General features: G+C 49.0%; 1 protein-coding gene across 4 annotated transcripts in view; it reads left to right on the plus strand.

The window, feature by feature from the left end:
- The window catches only part of VAC14 (VAC14 component of PIKFYVE complex), a 62,330-nt gene that overhangs the window by 38,483 nt on the left and 1,782 nt on the right, over positions 1-22,065 (plus strand). For all 4 annotated transcript variants that reach the window (XM_076052097.1, XM_032974865.2, XM_076052096.1 and 1 more), the window contains 4 exons: positions 265-439; positions 2,033-2,151; positions 18,959-19,038; positions 21,284-21,434. In XM_076052097.1, the coding sequence (XP_075908212.1) occupies positions 265-439; positions 2,033-2,151; positions 18,959-19,038; positions 21,284-21,434 (525 nt within the window). The remainder of the gene's footprint in view (positions 1-264; positions 440-2,032; positions 2,152-18,958; positions 19,039-21,283; positions 21,435-22,065) is intronic.

The raw sequence follows: 22,065 nt of genomic DNA on the forward strand, positions 1-22,065 counted from the left end.
GAGGGAAAACCCGGAGGAACGGGAGATAAAAAAAATCCACACGACCACGGGGAGAGAGACGTGCAAACTCCAAATATACAGCAGGCGTCAGGGTCGGAATCGAATCCATGACCTTGTATACCAGGCGAGGTAGTTAACATCTCGCCACCGTGGCGCCCTGACCTGCCCCTACTTGACATCTGTGAAAAAAAAAAAAAATCTACCTTTATAGCTCATCGGATTCCTCCGGTACAAATAAAGGTTCTGCTTCTGATTGCGAAACAGGCAGCTGTGCCTGCTGCTCAACGCGGAGAACATCTTCCAGGCCATGGCGGAGATCCTTCTGGCGGAGGGCGACCTGCGCTTTGCCTCCACCATGGTGCAGACGCTCAACTCCATCCTGCTCACGTCCACCGAGCTCTTCGAGCTACGAACCCAGCTCAAGGACCTGCACACCGCCGTGAGGCCTCGCTCACGCACGCTCGCAAACACCCCCCCCTCGCTTGACCAGCTTGTTAAAATTATTTAATGATTATTATTATGTACAGGGTGCTTGCATAAAAAAAAAAAACGTTTACACCTCTGAGGATTTGCAACAATACCGCAAGAAATGTGCTGCCGCCTCCGGGCTTTCGAGACCACCTGGAGATGATTCCAGGCACGTGTTGACAATTATGGCGAAACAAGTGGGAGACTCTTTGGAGCTATTAACATACATTTGTTATCATGTTAGAGTGTATTATCCCTCTTTCCATTAAAAACGATAGTCCCATGTAAGTGTTAACATTTTTTTAAGCACACTGTGTGTGTGTGTGTATATATTTATTTGTAGGAGCCCATTACAGAGTACGAACCACTACATAGGTGGTGGGGGGGGGGGGGGGGGTGGTACAGAAGCTCCATGGAAACAAGTCCCAAACTCTGCTATGCTCCAGAACTTGGGGGGGAGGGGGAGGAGATTGGGCTCCGCTGCCCCACCGTGTGGGGACCGCGCGTGGGGTGTGCGAAGTACTCGTCCGTGGGTAGGGGAAGGTAGGGGAACGGAGAGCTTCAGTAAGGGAGCGGTGGAGGGAAGAAGGGGGGAGCGGGGAATGGAAAAAGCAAAGGGAGGAGCACCTAGGAAGGAATAACTTACATACGCTTGGTGCTTCATCAATGAAGTTGTGTGCAACCTGTCATCGTCAATTAAGTTGTGTGCAACCTGTCATTGTCCCGTAGGGCGGTAATTAACTCGCGTCCATCCCCGGGGGACGGTGGAGGGGGGGGGGTGGCGGCATTCCTTGTGCTTATCCCCTCCTCCCCCCCCCTCTTGTGACTGGACTTACTCATTGTATCGGGCGGGTGGTTGATGGTGGTGGTGGCGACGGGAGGGAGGGAGGGAGCCGCGATTGCTTTAGGGTGGGAGCACGGTGCGTCGCGTTAGGTTAGTGGGGGGTGGGCGTTCGCGTTGCCCTGTGGTGGGGGTGGGGGGCTTCGTCTATTTCGTCGTCGCTTTGGGAGCTGCCCCGGTAGCAGAGAGCGCATCTCGAGTTGCGGGAGGGTCGAGGCCTGCCCCGCCCTTTCGTGAGTGACACATACGGGGGGGGGAGGGGGGGTTTATATTTTATTTTTTTGTGACGGATGTCGGCTCTCGCTTTGCTCTTGTTGAAGCGCGACGCACCGGCCGTCGCGCCGCGTAGCTCCCGCCGTGCGCACGGTGGCGAACAAAAACAAAGATCCCCCGTGTAGCCTGCAACTAACTGTTGGGTCAAGTGCTGTTAGCGAGCGCCTATGGAGGCCGTCACGGCAGACGGAGGGGGTGGGTGGTCAGCACCACGCCCGGCCGCCTTTGCCACCCCAGTGGCGATGTTTACTACACACCGCACCAGGTACCCAAATGAAGCCGAGTCGACCTTGGGGAGGCCCGGGACCGGCTCAAGATCGTCGTCACTGTTGTTGGTGACCCTAAGCGAGAATCGTACGCGGGTCGACCAGTCTTGTCAGAGGCTACGCGGGGGGCGGAACTGTGTCTGTTGAGATGACTGTGGTGTCGCCCCGCCCCCTTTGCCCACAGGAGAGCCGTGCCCTGTTCTGCTCGCTGTACCGCTCCTGGTGCCACAACCCCGTGGCGACCGTGTCTCTGTGCTTCCTCACCCAGAACTACAAGCATGCCTACCACCTCATCCAGAAGTTGTATCCTTGGGTCACGCCCTCACGCACGTTTGCCAACCTCGTCCACGGTGTCCGCGTCACCTTTGAACGACGATAACATTAATAACAGTAATAATAGTTTCAGCCTTGTAATGCGCCGCCGCACAGTTAATCCGAGGCGCGAGGGAGGCACCACGGACGAGCGGGAGAGACGGCTGCCACGCGGTGAGCCACTGGCGCCACCAATTGGCCAAGCACCCGGAGAAAACCCACACGTGTGCGAGGGGGCAACGCTTTATCCCGTACAGACTGGAAAATTGTGGGGTCCACACTTTCCCTGTGCTGTCCTTCTGGCAAGCCAGGTTATGGCAGCTTGACTACCACGGGAAGAGAGTTTCACAACGTACGTGCGATCCGCTAACCCCCACCGCTCCTGCCTCAAAAGTCACTTTTATTCCCCCAGCTCCAAACGACCCCGCAATCTCCCCCTTCCAACCACTACTGCCGTTCCTCTTCCCTCTTGGTAATCTCTCCCCATGCCTACTGCTAATTCCCCATCCCGCCCCCCCCTCTTCACATCTCGTTCATCTTGGACCTCGCACGTGAATGTGTCGCCCGGGCCCCGAGGTCTTCAGGCAGGGTCGTTTTTTGACCTGCTGGGCATTTGTTTAGGGACTGGCTTTCACCCCTCCCTCCCCCTCACCTCCCGGCGCTGTCACCCACTGCAAATGAAACGTAGAGAGAAGCATCCTGAAACTTGCCAAGGCTCAAGGCAGGGCGGGGCCAGCCACTCTTTCAACACGGAAACTAAAATCCCGGCCCATTGTCTCTTAATTGCACGCAACTTAATTGATGAAGCGATATATAATCGTTGGCTTCCTCTGCGGAGAATTCAAGTAACAGAATAAATGAGCGGGGAATTTGCCGCCTCCACGTAGTCGTACCTTCGATTAGCACGGTTGGCGAGGTACGGTGCAAAAGAATATCAACATACATACTACCCATAGACTCAACACTACCCATAGACTCAACACTGCCCATAGACTCAACACTGCCCATAGACTCAACACTGCCCATAGACTCAACACTGCCCATAGACTCAACACTGCCCATAGACTCAACACTGCCCATAGACTCAACACTACCCATAGACTCAACACTACCCATAGACTCAACACTACCCATAGACTCAACACTACCCATAGTCTCAACACTACCCATAGTCTCAACACTTCTCATAGACTCATCACTTCCCATAGACTCATCACTACGCATAGACTCATCACTATCCATAGACTCATCACTACCCATAGACTCATCACTACCCATAGACTCAACACTACCTATAGATTCAACACTGCCCATAGACTAACACTACCCATACATAGACTCAACACTGCCCATAGACTAACACTACCCATAGTCTCAACACTACCCATAGACTCATCATTTCCCATAGACTCATCACTACCCATAGACTCATCACTACCCATAGACTCATCACTACCTATAGACTCAACACTGCCCATAGACTCAACACTGCCCATAGACTCATCACTACCCATAGACTCATCACTACCCATAGACTCATCACTACCCATAGACTCATCACTACGCATAGACTCATCACTACCCATAGACTCATCACTACCCATAGACTCATCACTACCCATAGACTCAACACTACCTATAGATTCAACACTGCCCATAGACTAACACTACCCATACATAGAGTCAACACTGCCCATAGACTAACACTACCCATAGTCTCAACACTACCCATAGACTCATCATTTCCCATAGACTCATCACTACCCATAGACTCATCACTACCCATAGACTCATCACTACCTATAGACTCAACACTGCCCATAGACTCAACACTGCCCATAGACTCATCACTACCCATAGACTCATCACTACCCATAGACTAATCACTACCCATAGACTCATCACTGCCTATAGACTCAACACTGCCCATAGACTCAACACTGCCCATAGACTCAACACTGCCCATAGACTCAACACTACCCATAGACTCATCACTGCCCATAGACTCATCACTACCCATAGACTCATCACTACCCATAGACTCATCACTACCTATAGACTCAACACTGCCCATAGACTCAACACTACTCATAGACTCAACACTACCCATAGACTCAACACTACCCATAGACTCAACACTACCCATAGACTCAACACTACCCATAGTCTCAACACTTCCCATAGACGCATCACTTCCCATAGACTCATCACTACGCATAGACTCATCACTACCCATAGACTCATCACTACCCATAGACTCATCACTACCCATAGACTCATCACTACCCATAGACTCAACACTACCTATAGATTCAACACTGCCCATAGACTAACACTACCCATACATAGACTCAACACTGCCCATAGACTAACACTACCCATAGTCTCAACACTACCCATAGACTCATCATTTCCCATAGACTCATCACTACCCATAGACTCATCACTACCCATAGACTCATCACTACCTATAGACTCAACACTGCCCATAGACTCAACACTGCCCATAGACTCATCACTACCCATAGACTCATCACTACCCATAGACTCATCACTACCCATAGACTCATCACTACGCATAGACTCATCACTACCCATAGACTCATCACTACCCATAGACTCATCACTACCCATAGACTCAACACTACCTATAGATTCAACACTGCCCATAGACTAACACTACCCATACATAGACTCAACACTGCCCATAGACTAACACTACCCATAGACTCATCATTTCCCATAGACTCATCACTACCCATAGACTCATCACTACCCATAGACTCATCACTACCTATAGACTCAACACTGCCCATAGACTCAACACTGCCCATAGACTCATCACTACCCATAGACTCATCACTACCCATAGACTCATCACTACCTATAGACTCAACACTGCCCATAGACTCAACACTGCCCATAGACTCATCACTACCCATAGACTCATCACTACCCATAGACTCATCACTACCCATAGACTCATCACTGCCTATAGACTCAACACTGCCCATAGACTCAACACTGCCCATAGACTCAACACTGCCCATAGACTCAACACTACCCATAGACTCATCACTGCCCATAGACTCATCACTACCCATAGACTCATCACTACCCATAGACTCATCACTACGCATAGACTCATCACTACCCATAGACTCATCACTACCCATAGACTCATCACTACCCATAGACTCAACACTACCTATAGATTCAACACTGCCCATAGACTAACACTACCCATACATAGAGTCAACACTGCCCATAGACTAACACTACCCATAGTCTCAACACTACCCATAGACTCATCACTACCTATAGACTCAACACTGCCCATAGACTCAACACTGCCCATAGACTCATCACTACCCATAGACTCATCACTACCCATAGACTAATCACTACCCATAGACTCATCACTGCCTATAGACTCAACACTGCCCATAGACTCAACACTGCCCATAGACTCAACACTGCCCATAGACTCAACACTACCCATAGACTCATCACTGCCCATAGACTCATCACTACCCATAGACTCATCACTACCCATAGACTCATCACTACCTATAGACTCAACACTGCCCATAGACTCAACACTGCCCATAGACTCATCACTGCCCATAGACTCATCACTACCCATAGACTCATCACTACCCTTAGACTCATCACTACCTATAGACTCAACACTGCCCATAGACTCAACACTGCCCATAGACTCAACACTGTCCATAGACTCAACACTGCCCATAGACTCAACACTACCCATAGACTCAACACTACTCATAGACTCAACACTACCCATAGACTCAACACTACCCATAGTCTCAACACTTCCCATAGACGCATCACTTCCCATAGACTCATCACTACGCATAGACTCATCACTACCCATAGACTCATCACTACCCATAGACTCATCACTACCCATAGACTCAACACTACCTATAGATTCAACACTGCCCATAGACTAACACTACCCATACATAGACTCAACACTGCCCATAGACTAACACTACCCATAGTCTCAACACTACCCATAGACTCATCATTTCCCATAGACTCATCACTACCCATAGACTCATCACTACCCATAGACTCATCACTACCTATAGACTCAACACTGCCCATAGACTCAACACTGCCCATAGACTCATCACTACCCATAGACTCATCACTACCCATAGACTCATCACTACCCATAGACTCATCACTACGCATAGACTCATCACTACCCATAGACTCATCACTACCCATAGACTCATCACTACCCATAGACTCAACACTACCTATAGATTCAACACTGCCCATAGACTAACACTACCCATACATAGACTCAACACTGCCCATAGACTAACACTACCCATAGACTCATCATTTCCCATAGACTCATCACTACCCATAGACTCATCACTACCCATAGACTCATCACTACCTATAGACTCAACACTGCCCATAGACTCAACACTGCCCATAGACTCATCACTACCCATAGACTCATCACTACCCATAGACTCATCACTACCTATAGACTCAACACTGCCCATAGACTCAACACTGCCCATAGACTCATCACTACCCATAGACTCATCACTACCCATAGACTCATCACTACCCATAGACTCATCACTGCCTATAGACTCAACACTGCCCATAGACTCAACACTGCCCATAGACTCAACACTGCCCATAGACTCATCACTGCCCATAGACTCATCACTACCCATAGACTCATCACTACCCATAGACTCATCACTACCTATAGACTCAACACTGCCCATAGACTCAACACTGCCCATAGACTCATCACTGCCCATAGACTCATCACTACCCATAGACTCATCACTACCCTTAGACTCATCACTACCTATAGACTCAACACTGCCCATAGACTCAACACTGCCCATAGACTCAACACTGTCCATAGACTCAACACTGCCCATAGACTCAACACTACCCATAGACTCAACACTACTCATAGACTCAACACTACCCATAGACTCAACACTACCCATAGACTCAACACTACCCATAGACTCAACACTACCCATAGACTCAACACTACCCATAGTCTCAACACTTCCCATAGACGCATCACTTCCCATAGACTCATCACTACCCATAGACTCATCACTACCCATAGACTCATCACTACCCATAGACTCATCACTACCCATAGACTCAACACTACCTATAGATTCAACACTGCCCATAGACTAACACTACCCATACATAGACTCAACACTGCCCATAGACTAACACTACCCATAGTCTCAACACTACCCATAGACTCATCATTTCCCATAGACTCATCACTACCCATAGACTCATCACTACCCATAGACTCATCACTACCTATAGACTCAACACTGCCCATAGACTCAACACTGCCCATAGACTCATCACTACCCATAGACTCATCACTACCCATAGACTCATCACTACCCATAGACTCATCACTACGCATAGACTCATCACTACCCATAGACTCATCACTACCCATAGACTCATCACTACCCATAGACTCAACACTACCTATAGATTCAACACTGCCCATAGACTAACACTACCCATACATAGACTCAACACTGCCCATAGACTAACACTACCCATAGACTCATCATTTCCCATAGACTCATCACTACCCATAGACTCATCACTACCCATAGACTCATCACTACCTATAGACTCAACACTGCCCATAGACTCAACACTGCCCATAGACTCATCACTACCCATAGACTCATCACTACCCATAGACTCATCACTACCCATAGACTCATCACTGCCTATAGACTCAACACTGCCCATAGACTCAACACTGCCCATAGACTCAACACTGCCCATAGACTCAACACTACCCATAGACTCATCACTGCCCATAGACTCATCACTACCCATAGACTCATCACTACCCATAGACTCATCACTACCTATAGACTCAACACTGCCCATAGACTCAACACTGCCCATAGACTCATCACTGCCCATAGACTCATCACTACCCATAGACTCATCACTACCCTTAGACTCATCACTACCCTTAGACTCATCACTACCTATAGACTCAACACTGCCCATAGACTCAACACTGCCCATAGACTCAACACTGTCCATAGACTCAACACTGCCCATAGACTCAACACTACCCATAGACTCAACACTACTCATAGACTCAACACTACCCATAGACTCAACACCGCCCATACACTCATCACTACCCATAGACTCATCACTACCCATAGACTCAACACTACCTATAGACTCAACACAGCCCATAGACGAACACTACCCATAGACTCAACACTGCCCATAGACTCAACACTGCCCATAGACTCATCACTACCCATAGACTCATCACTACCCACAGACTCAATACTGCTCACAGACTCAACACTGCCCATAGACTCATCACTACCCACAGACTCAACACTGCCCATAGACTCATCACTACCCACAGACTCAACACTGCCCATAGACTCATCACTGCCCATAGACTCAACACTGCCCACAGACTCATCACTACCCACAGTCTCATCACTACCCATAGACTCATCACTACCCATAGACTCATCACTACCCATGGACTCAACACTGCCCATAGACTCATCACTACCCATGGACTCATCACTACCCATAGACTCAACACTACCTATAGACTCAACACTGCCCATAGACTAACACTATCCATAGACTCAACACTGCCCATAGACTCAACACTGCCCATAGACTAACACTACCCATAGACTCAACACTGCCCATAGACTCAACACTGCCCATACTCATCACTACCCATAGTCTCATCACTACCCATAGACTCATCACTACCCATAGACTCAACACTACCCATAGACTCAACACTACCCATAGACTCAACACTACCCATAGACTCAACACTGCCCATAGACTCAACACTGCCCATAGACTCAACACTACTCATAGACTCAACACTACCCATAGACTCAACACTGCCCATAGACTCAACACTACTCATAGACTCAACACTACCCATAGACTCAACACTGCCCATAGACTCAACACTACTCATAGACTCAACACTACCCATAGACTGAACACTGCCCATACACTCATCACTGCCCATACACTCATCACTACCCATAGACTCATCACTACTCATAGACTCAACACTACCTATAGACTCAAAACTGCCCATAGGCGAACACTACCCATAGACTCATCACTACCCATAGACTCAATACTGCCCACAGACTCAACACTGCCCATAGACTCATCACTGCCCATAGACTCATCACTGCCCATAGACTCATCACTGCCCATAGACTCATCACTGCCCATAGACTCATCACTACCCATACACTCATCACTACCGACAGACTCAACACTGCCCATAGACTCATCACTGCCCATAGACTCAACACTACCCATAGACTCAACACTGCCCATAGACTCAACACTGCCCATAGACTCAACACTACTCATAGACTCAACACTACCCATAGACTCAACACTGCCCATAGACTCAACACTGCCCATAGACTCAACACTGCCCATAGACTCAACACTGCCCATAGACTCAACACTACTCATAGACTCAACACTACCCATAGACTCAACACTGCCCATAGACTCAACACTACTCATAGACTTAACACTACTCATAGACTCAACACTACCCATAGACTCAACACTGCCCATACACTCATCACTACCCATAGACTCATCACTACCCATAGACTCATCACTACCCATAGACTCATCACTGCCTATAGACTCAACACTGCCCATAGACTCAACACTGCCCATAGACTCAACACTGCCCATAGACTCAACACTACCCATAGACTCATCACTGCCCATAGACTCATCACTACCCATAGACTCATCACTACCTATAGACTCAACACTGCCCATAGACTCAACACTGCCCATAGACTCATCACTGCCCATAGACTCATCACTACCCATAGACTCATCACTACCCTTAGACTCATCACTACCTATAGACTCAACACTGCCCATAGACTGAACACTGCCCATAGACTCAACACTGTCCATAGACTCAACACTGCCCATAGACTCAACACTACCCATAGACTCAACACTACTCATAGACTCAACACTACCCATAGACTCAACACCGCCCATACACTCATCACTACCCATAGACTCATCACTACCCATAGACTCAACACTACCTATAGACTCAACACAGCCCATAGACGAACACTACCCATAGACTCAACACTGCCCATAGACTCAACACTGCCCATAGACTCATCACTACCCATAGACTCATCACTACCCACAGACTCAATACTGCTCACAGACTCAACACTGCCCATAGACTCATCACTACCCACAGACTCAACACTGCCCATAGACTCATCACTGCCCATAGACTCAACACAGCCCACAGACTCATCACTACCCACAGTCTCATCACTACCCATAGACTCATCACTACCCATAGACTCATCACTACCCATGGACTCAACACTGCCCATAGACTCATCACTACCCATGGACTCATCACTACCCATAGACTCAACACTACCTATAGACTCAACACTGCCCATAGACTAACACTATCCATAGACTCAACACTATCCATAGACTCAACACTGCCCATAGACTCAACACTGCCCATAGACTAACACTACCCATAGACTCAACACTGCCCATAGACTCAACACTGCCCATACTCATCACTACCCATAGTCTCATCACTACCCATAGACTCATCACTACCCATAGACTCAACACTACCCATAGACTCAACACTACCCATAGACTCAACACTACCCATAGACTCAACACTGCCCATAGACTCAACACTGCCCATAGACTCAACACTACTCATAGACTCAACACTACCCATAGACTCAACACTGCCCATAGACTCAACACTGCCCATAGACTCAACACTGCCCATAGACTCAACACTACTCATAGACTCAACACTACCCATAGACTCAACACTGCCCATAGACTCAACACTACTCATAGACTCAACACTACCCATAGACTCAACACTGCCCATACACTCATCACTGCCCATACACTCATCACTACCCATAGACTCATCACTACCCATAGACTCAACACTACCTATAGACTCAACACTGCCCATAGGCGAACACTACCCATAGACTCATCACTACCCATAGACTCAATACTGCCCACAGACTCAACACTGCCCATAGACTCATCACTGCCCATAGACTCATCACTGCCCATAGACTCATCACTGCCCATAGACTCATCACTGCCCATAGACTCATCACTACCCATACACTCATCACTACCGACAGACTCAACACTGCCCATAGACTCATCACTGCCCATAGACTCAACACTACCCATAGACTCAACACTGCCCATAGACTAATCACTACCCATAGACTCATCACTACCTATAGACTCAACACTGCCCATAGACTCAACACTGCCCACAGACTCATCACTACCCATAGACTCATCACTACCCATAGACTCATCACTACCCATAGACTCATCACTACCCATAGACTCAATACTGCCCATAGACTCATCACTACCCATGGACTCATCACTACCCATAGACTCAACACTACTCATAGACTCAACACTACTCATAGACTCAACACTACTCTTAGACTCAACACTACCCATAGACTCAACACCGCCCATAGACTCAACACTGCCCATAGTCTCAACACTACCCATAGTCTCAACACTACCCATAGACTCAACACTGCCCATACACTCATCACTACCCATAGACTCATCACTACCCATAGACTCAACACTACCTATAGACTCAACACTGCCCATAGACTAACACTACCCATAGACTCAACACTGCCCATAGACTCAACACTGCCCATAGACTCATCACTACCCATAGATTCATCACTACCCACAGACTCAACACTGCCCACAGACTCAACACTGCCCATAGACTCATCACTGCCCATAGACTCATCACTACCCATAGACTCATCACTACCCACAGACTCAACACTGCGCATAGACTCATCACTGCCCATAGACTCATCACTGCCCATAGACTAATCACTGCCCATAGACTAATCACTGCCCATAGACTCATCACTACCCATAGACTCATCACTACCTATAGACTCAACACTGCCCATAGACTCAACACTGCCCACATAGTCATCACTACCCATAGACTCATCACTACCCATAGACTCAACACTACCTATAGACTCAACACTGCCCATAGGCGAACACTACCCATAGACTCATCACTACCCATAGACTCAATACTGCCCACAGACTCAACACTGCCCATAGACTCATCACTACCCACAGACTCAATACTGCTCACAGACTCAACACTGCCCATAGACTCAACACTGCCCATAGACTCATCACTACCCACAGACTCAACACTGCCCATAGACTCATCACTGCCCATAGACTCATCACTGCCCATAGACTCATCACTGCCCATAGACTCAACACTTCCCACAGACTCAACACTTCCCACAGACTCATCACTACCCACAGTCTCATCACTACCCATAGACTCATCACTACCCATAGACTCATCACTACCCATGGACTCAACACTGCCCATAGACTCATCACTACCCATGGACTCATCACTACCCATAGACTCAACACTACCTATAGACTCAACACTGCCCATAGACTAACACTATCCATAGACTCAACACTGCCCATAGACTCAACACTGCCCATAGACTAACACTACCCATAGACTCAACACTGCCCATAGACTCAACACTGCCCATACTCATCACTACCCATAGTCTCATCACTACCCATAGACTCATCACTACCCATAGACTCAACACTACCCATAGACTCAACACTACCCATAGACTCAACACTGCCCATAGACTCAACACTGCCCATAGACTCAACACTACTCATAGACTCAACACTACCCATAGACTCAACACTACCCATAGACTCAACACTGCCCATAGACTCAACACTGCCCATAGACTCAACACTACTCATAGACTCAACACTACCCATAGACTCAACACTGCCCATAGACTCAACACTACTCATAGACTTAAAACTACTCATAGACTCAACACTACCCATAGACTCAACACTGCCCATACACTCATCACTACCCATAGACTCATCACTACCCATAGACTCAACACTACCTATAGACTCAACACTGCCCATAGGCGAACACTACCCATAGACTCATCACTACCCATAGACTCAATACTGCCCACAGACTCAACACTGCCCATAGACTCATCACTGCCCATAGACTCATCACTGCCCATAGACTCATCACTGCCCATAGACTCATCACTGCCCATAGACTCATCACTACCCATACACTCATCACTACCGACAGACTCAACACTGCCCATAGACTCATCACTGCCCATAGACTCAACACTACCCATAGACTCAACACTGCCCATAGACTCAACACTGCCCATAGACTCAACACTACTCATAGACTCAACACTACCCATAGACTCAACACTGCCCATAGACTCAACACTGCCCATAGACTCAACACTGCCCATAGACTCAACACTACTCATAGACTCAACACTACCCATAGACTCAACACTGCCCATAGACTCAACACTACTCATAGACTTAACACTACTCATAGAAATATGAGTCACGAAAGCTTTAAATCAAAACTACTCATAGACTCAACACTACCCATAGACTCAACACTGCCCATACACTCATCACTACCCATAGACTCATCACTACCCATAGACTCAACACTACCTATAGACTCAACACTGCCCATAGGCGAACACTACCCATAGACTCATCACTACCCATAGACTCAATACTGCCCACAGACTCAACACTGCCCATAGACTCATCACTGCCCATAGACTCATCACTGCCCATAGACTCATCACTGCCCATAGACTCATCACTGCCCATAGACTCATCACTACCCACAGACTCATCACTACCCACAGACTCAACACTGCGCATAGACTCATCACTGCCCATAGACTCATCACTGCCCATAGACTAATCACTGCCCATAGACTCATCACTACCCATAGACTCATCACTACCTATAGACTCAACACTGCCCATAGACTCAACACTGCCCACATACTCATCACTACCCATAGTCTCATCACTACCCATAGACTCATCACTACCCATAGACTCATCACTACCCATAGACTCAACACTGCCCATAGACTCATCACTACCCATGGACTCATCACTACCCATAGACTCAACACTACTCATAGACTCAACACTACTCATAGACTCAACACTACTCATAGACTCAACACTACCCATAGACTCAACACCGCCCATAGACTCAACACTGCCCATAGTCTCAACACTACCCATAGTCTCAACACTAACCATAGACTCAACACTGCCCATACACTCATCACTACCCATAGACTCATCACTACCCATAGACTCAACACTACCTATAGACTCAACACTGCCCATAGACTAACACTACCCATAGACTCAACACTGCCCATAGACTCAACACTGCCCATAGACTCATCACTACCCATAGATTCATCACTACCCACAGACTCAACACTGCCCACAGACTCAACACTGCCCATAGACTCATCACTGCCCATAGACTCATCACTACCCATAGACTCAACACTGCGCATAGACTCAACACTGCGCATAGACTCAACACTGCCCATAGACTCATCACTGCCCATAGACTCATCACTGCCCATAGACTCAACACTGCCCATAGACTCATCACTACCCATGGACTCATCACTACCCATAGACTCAACACTACCCATAGACTCAACACTACCCATAGACTCATCACTACCCATAGACTCAACACTGCCCATAGACTCAACACTCCACCTCAGATTAGCACAGTTGGCTACGTACGGTTCGAAAGAATATCAACATATCTGTCCCTTGGATTTAATGTTTTTTATCCTCCGTATGAAGGGACAGATATGTGTGGGAGGTATATTTGCCCGCTCGTGCATTTTGCCACCTTTTCATTGCCACTGCTGGCAACAATGGTTTGCGATCCAATTGCCAATTTAACCATCGCCATGCGCTCGTATTCACGACCAGCCAAGTGGCTACCCTGTGGGGGGAGGGGAGGGGGGGGGGGGGCTTTTGTGCATCCGCGCCATCCATCGCAGCCGCCCCTGACTCTGCACGCTCGGAAGTAAAAGCCACGTTTAAACTAAAACAATTAAACGATTGTATTTTACCAGGTAAGGCACTACTGAGCTATACACCTCTTTTTCAGAAGCGACCTGGCTATCGCAAATGTTAGCTCAACCGAAGCGGCTTCATCACGTGGACATTTCTAGCAGCCAAATACTCTAAACGTACGTTTCTAAGACAAGAGGGAGCTTCACTGCATTGGTTTGTCCAGAATGAACAAAGCGGCTTACCACGTGGAAATGTATTGCAGCCAAATACTGTTAAGCGCGCGATGTTGATTCTAAATTAGAAGAACCGGAGGCCCCGGAGAAAAATCCACGTGACCACGTGGAGAGAGCGAGAGACGGCAAGCTTCAGGGTCGTTCCCACGACCTCCTGTATACCAAGCGAGGTAGTTAACATCTCCTAGACACCGTGGTGTTTTTGTTGCAAGTGCTGTGCCCCCGTAGTTTCTTTTCCAGGCCACCTACAAAAGAGTATTCATCCTGATCCGGCTATTACCGCACACGCTGACCGCCTCGGCGCACACACGCGCGCTCGCTCGCTCATTAGCGGCAAGTTGAACAATTGCCCCAAAGTGTGTGCCGCACACAAAACTTGCGGTTCCAGTGCTTCCAGGCATACACCCCGTACACTGTGGGCTGCCAAGTGCCTCTCTGGAAGGAAGGCCTGATGCCGACAGATTCAGCTGCGTTATGCAAGTGGGACAGCCGTATTTTTAAAACTTTTTTTTAATGTTTTATCTCGTTGCCTAAACGGTTTTGTTGGCCGTACACTTTCAGCTTCCGAGCTGGTGTTGGTGGTCTAGACGAGGCTGAGAGTGTTGTACGTGCAATGCGGTGGTCACGTGACGCGCACAAAAGGCATGGTGTGGGAGTCGTGCCTTCGCGCTGTTTGTGAGTGGCCACACCTTTGTGTGCTGTTAAATAAAATAAAAAACCCGGAGAAAAATCCACGCGACCACGGGGAGAACATGCGAACTCCGAATATACAGCAGGCTTCAGGGTCGGGATCGTTCCCACGACCTGCTGTATGTCAGGCGAGGTAGTTAACATCTCACCACCGTGGCACCCCCCCCATCGTCTTGTCACTGCTTCCTAGATGCTTGACTGGTCTCGCCCATTCCACCTGCTGTCCCTCCGTTGTGATGTTTTACCGACCTCTCCCTTCTCCTGCGACTCTCACAACTTGTTCCTGTGCATTCCTCTTTCTGTAACCATTCGCCCGCCCGTTCAAATTCTCTGCCGACTCGTGTAGCTCCTCACCGGAGCTGGCATTAGGGGGTTTTGTCGTCACGTTTCAAGTTCCAGTCGATTTGTTTTAACCAGGTGAGAACTCGAGAGACTTCGATGGAGCCTCATCTTTTCAAAGGGTCCACCCGGGTTTGCCAAAATGCCAAAAAAGCAAAACGGATCAAATAAAGTTCAGTGATGAAGCAAAATAGAAGTCGGGGGAAAAAAACAAACGGTGTCACATGAGACGTGGAGAATATTCCACGAACATAAATCGGCGTTCAGTAGTAATAGATTCCCTGCAGCGCAAGGCGACTCGGGCAGATTATTTTCAAGACCGATCGTGGCACAATTACAGATACAGGGTGACCGTTGCACCAGATTGTAGACAGATAAGAACACCCGAGCCGAACGCAATTGCAAGTGACGTTATCGTAAAACGGTCGACGGCATTTGGCAACGCAACAAAACACACACACACACACACGACTGAATTTTAGCCTCCGACCCCGACTCTCGCTCTCCTCCAGCTTCGTCCAGGATTCTCTTGTCATCGCCTCGGGGATGTCGCGAGCATTCCCATCTCAGGCCATTTAATAATAATCTACCCTACCTATCAACAGACCGAACTCTCTCAACACTTGTGCTTGTCGCGCACTGCTGCACTGCTGCACTGCTGCACTGCTGCACTGCTGCACTGCTGCACTGCTGCACTGCTGCACTGCTGCACTGCTGCACTGCTGCACTGCTGCATTGCTGCACACCTTGTTCTGTCGTGCACGGAGGCCACTCAACTCGCCAAAACGCCGTGTCGCCAGATTGCTTCAGCCGTCTCTTTCCTCTGCCGTCGCGCCGTCTTTGTCGTCACGGTTTTTTTTTGTTTTTGTTACATTGCCCGAGAAAGGGACGTCGTCCGCTACCCTTCGCTGTGGATGAAGTGTCACGTCCATAGGCCACCCGTGGGCCTGTGATTGTCAACAAGGGGCGATAACACAGGGCAGCTGATTGCAGTGACGTCCCACTGAAATTAGGCCTCGTTGTGTAGCATATCTCGCGGTGAACATTTACGCTTGCCGCATGAACCACAATGCCTTCTCTCGTCAAGGAGCGTAAACCACCATCATGCGAACTCTGATCATCCTCGCAGCGGCTTTTGGCTCGCCATCGAACAAAGGTGGTCATCGCATCGCGCGCTTTCAAATGCGCTTCTGCAGCCATCTGGAACGCTCTTCCTTCCAATGTTAGGAAGCCACCGAAGCTACGCACTTTTACATCTGAATTAAAAACTCATTTCTTGAGAACTGCTTTTTGCATTTAGTTTGTCCTTCGCCCACACCTCCGATTAGCACGGTTGGCTACGTACGGTGCGAATGAAGTTCAATGTGCATCTTTCGGTGCATCTTTGTCGCTGCTATCGAGGAACCGTTCTTGTTTAGTCGTCGTTTTACTGTCACATTTTCATCGCTGCGAAATGTATATTTTTCTATTTTAATAATCAAAATAATGTACTCCAACATAATCTGAAGCCTTTTGTGAATCGACGGCTGGCCTAGCTGACAGCCTCTCTATGCCGTGTCAGTCACGGGAGTTATTTAGACCTTCACCTCACCGGATCGTGTGAGTTGAATTCAAGGGGCAGTTTGAGCAGGACCAGTTCAGATACCGCTCACGACTGATGTTAGCTGCGGGTAGGAATTAAACTTGGGTTGCAACGATTGCAGTGGAGTGCATTAACCAGCACTCTTAAAATCCTCGAATTGTCAATTTTAATAACCGCCAAACCGCTCATTTCATTGAGGGAAAACACGAGTAACAGTGAACCTCTTTGTTACTACGACGCCATGATGTGCTACTTTTTTACTCAGGCTACTTGAAGAAAACTTATTCCTCTAAACCGTTTCATGACCCATTCCGGGGCCCACATGTTGTGTCCGCGGCTGGTAGAATGTTTCCTGGCCCCGAGGAGGGGGCGATGAGGTAATGGTGGCATTACAGTACGTGCTTTGAAATGAAATCAGGGCAAGTGAAAAGTAGGTCACGCTTCCCTGGTGCATTTGAGTGGAATTGCGATTGTGCTCGCTCGCTCGTTCGGTCGCTCGCCTGCCCTCTCGCCCGCTCTCCCGCTCGCTCACTCATCTGCTCTTGCAAATGCTCTTGCAAATGAGTCCATCCTTGGCCTCTTGAGTTCTCACCTGGTTGAACAAATAGACCAGTGGATCAGCAAAGGGCTCGAACATTAATTCGATGTTCACACATGAAGACTGCGTCGTAGTTCTGCGGAGTCAATGCGCGCTGTCTTCTCGTAGGTGTGGGCGAGCGTAGGGTGGTTGTTGGGGGCGAGTGGGGTGAGCCGCGTGGATCGAGGTGGATCGGCCGAATTTTTCCTTGATGCAGACGATCGTGCGGCCCAGCGCAGGACTGGAGGTGACGGTGGACTTCCTCACGGAGGTGGACAAGCTGGTGCAACTCATAGAGAGCCCCATCTTCACATGTGAGAGGCCCGCCCCAACGGGCAAAAACAAACCCCAAGTCACACCTGGTGACGATTCCACAACGGTGGATTCCCCAAAACTGCACCACAGCCTGCCACCAAACCTAAATATTTGTTTTATTTTACTAGGTAAGGCCGACAGAGCTCCTATTATGGCTCTTTTTCAGAAGCAACCTGGCCACAAATGATAGCTCGACTAAAGTGGATTGTCATCACGTGGAAATTTCTAGGGGCCAATTACTCTAAAACACGTGACATTGATTCTAAATGTGGAGGAGAAAACCGGGGGACCCGGAAAAAAAAATCCACGCTTCCACGGGGAGAGAGAGAGAGAGACACACACACAAACTCCAAATATAAGGCATCGCCATGGTCGGGTTTGAACCCATGACCTGCATACCAGGGGAGGTCGTTAACATCAGGAGAGGATTTGGTGGTCAGACAACTGAGTGCTATTATTGTAGTTTGTCCTCCTAGTTAAACTGGTGGCCAGCCATGGCAACGGCGAACAAGCCTCAGAAAATACCATATGATGGACCACGAGAATCTCAATCCTCTCTTGGAGCTTTGACAGCCTCATTTCCTTTCAAGCAGCTCACGAGTCAAATAAATAAAGCCCCCCCCCCCCCCCCCGCGCCGTATTGCCACTAAATCCGTTAAGCTCGGTCGCTGCGTTTTCGCCTATCTCCATATTTTTGGGCGCCACGCATTTTCTCGTCAACCGGTCCTGGGAGCCTCTCATTGGGTCCGCCGCTGAAGATTTCCACGGGGAAGCTCCCTTCGTTTTGGGCCGACAAGTTGTTCACCTCGCGTGCAGTCCCAAGTGTGCGACTTTTCTTTGTTAATTGATGTTGGCAAGTCCACCCTGGGGTCTGTATCACTCGTCCTGACGTCTCCCAAGGATCGTGGCTTATCAGGGCCAGCGAATCTCGCTGGCTTCATCCCACCCCTCCCCCCCCCCCCCCCCCGATTCCACACCTCATCCGTACTTTGCAAAAGGCAACTTTCCCGCTTGCACCACCGCTGGAGGGAAGGGGTCCTCCCACTAAAGAGCCGGAGCCCCCTCTATAGGTTGTTTTGGACGATTCTTCAAATCTCGCCCAGACCTCCTTCGAAAGAGGCTTTCGGGGGGGCACACTCCACACTTTACCCCACCACACACGGGCCGGGGCCAATCGACGAGAAATCCTGGCGGTGCGAACGCCCACCATCGGGGGGTTGTCCAACGGCCGGGGAGCGAGGTTGTGAATATTAACGCTCGCTTTTTTGTTGTTTTGTTTGTTACCGTTTCGTTTGTTGTGCCACAGCCAACTCGAGCCCATGCCACAGCCAACTCGGAGCCCATGGTCATTGTTGCATAGGGCGATGGAGTACTCATTCTCCTCACAGATGCCCGATTTCTTCTGAGCGCTCTCAAATGAATAGAAGCATCCTTCGTTTCACTTCATAATGGGAGGAGGAAGAAGAGAAAAAAAAAACCCCAGGGGTTGTGTGCTCTCCCATAAAAATTGCACAAACAAATGCTCATCTCTGCTGGGCAATAATTATCACGCCGGCGTTAACAGAGTGGGGGGGGCGGATCCTGGGGAATGCAATTAGTGGCGGACGTGGGGGGGGGCAGTCAGCAATTGTTTGCACCCCGAGTACCCCGGTCCCTTTTATTCCCCTCGCAACAATAACTTGCTGGATTGAATGACTTTCATTCATAACCTTGCAATTCATTCATGCTGTAACCAGCAAAAAAAATACACGTCGCAAATCCACTGCTGGGCTGATAGGCCTTGGCAGGGCGGGGGGGGGGGTAGTTATTTGATGACACTTGGCCCAACGTTGGTCAGTGCAGTGTCGGCTGAATGTTACTGACCAGCATCGACCAATGGAACTGAACTGAAGATCGAGAACCAGAGAGGAGGATGAGGTTGTTATTAGACAGCTGGTGGGGGTCTTCAGCAGCCGGCACTTAAAAGTCTCCCAACGACTGCGAGTTCCTGACCTCTCCAAGGGGGGGTGGGGGGCAGGGAATTCCAGAGCCTTGGCAACATACAGCCTCGGCGGTCGGCCGATGGCCGAAGCCTGGAGCGCAGTTATATTGAGTTACGGGGGGGGCAGGGAGGGGGGGGTCGGGCCGGGCATCATCGGTTGATCTCAGAGATGTTAAATAAATCCGAAGACAAACGCTTGTTGGGAATAAATTAATTACGGCCGCTTTTTTTTTCTTCTTTGTTCTCTCCGTCTTGAAAAACAGACCTCCGGCTTCAGCTGCTGGACGTGGAGAGCCACCCGTACCTCATCAAGGCCCTGTACGGCCTGCTGATGCTGCTGCCGCAGAGCAGCGCCTTCACCCTGCTGCGCCAGCGCCTGGCCTGTGTGCCGGACCCGCAGCTCATGGTCGCGGAGTGAGTAGCGCGCAGGCGCCCGCCGCGACCCAACGCGCGCTCGTGCACCGTCGCAGCCCCGTTCGCCAGCTTGCCCGAGGAGGGATCGCGGTTCGAGAAGTCCAAAAATATCACGCAAATATTCGTCCGTTCGTTCGTTGTTCGTTCGTCACGCCGAGTCAGCGAAGGACCCGTCGCGCCAAACACGTGACCCTCTTGCGACGGCATTCGCATAAACTGAAACGTCAATCGCGGTTAAATATTTAAAATTCCCCCGCAGCGTAAGTCTGCTCGGCGAGATTATTTTTAGACCGATGACATTACAATTACAATATTAAGTTGCAGGAACGTTCAACGGATATTGGGTGACCATTGCACAAGTGTGTAAACGGGCAAGGTGGTTTAAAGCCGTTGGCCAAAAATATTAAGGGTCTCTGAATACTCGTTGGTGACGGAGCGATGTCAGTGACACCATGGTAGTGAGATGTTAACTACCTCGCCTGGTATACAGGAGGTCGTGGGTTCGATCCCAATCCTGTGACACCTGTATATTTGGAGTCTTCATGTTCTCCCCGTGGTCGCTTGGATTTTTTTGTCGGGGTACGTAGGGTTTTTCCCTCCACATTTCGAAACATGCGTTTCTGAGTATGTG

This window comes from Petromyzon marinus, chromosome 54 (genome assembly GCF_048934315.1).
Source record: "Petromyzon marinus isolate PM22_M1 ecotype Great Lakes invasive population chromosome 54, UKy_Petmar_22M1.pri1.0, whole genome shotgun sequence".
NCBI classification, from domain to species: domain Eukaryota; kingdom Metazoa; phylum Chordata; class Hyperoartia; order Petromyzontiformes; family Petromyzontidae; genus Petromyzon; species Petromyzon marinus.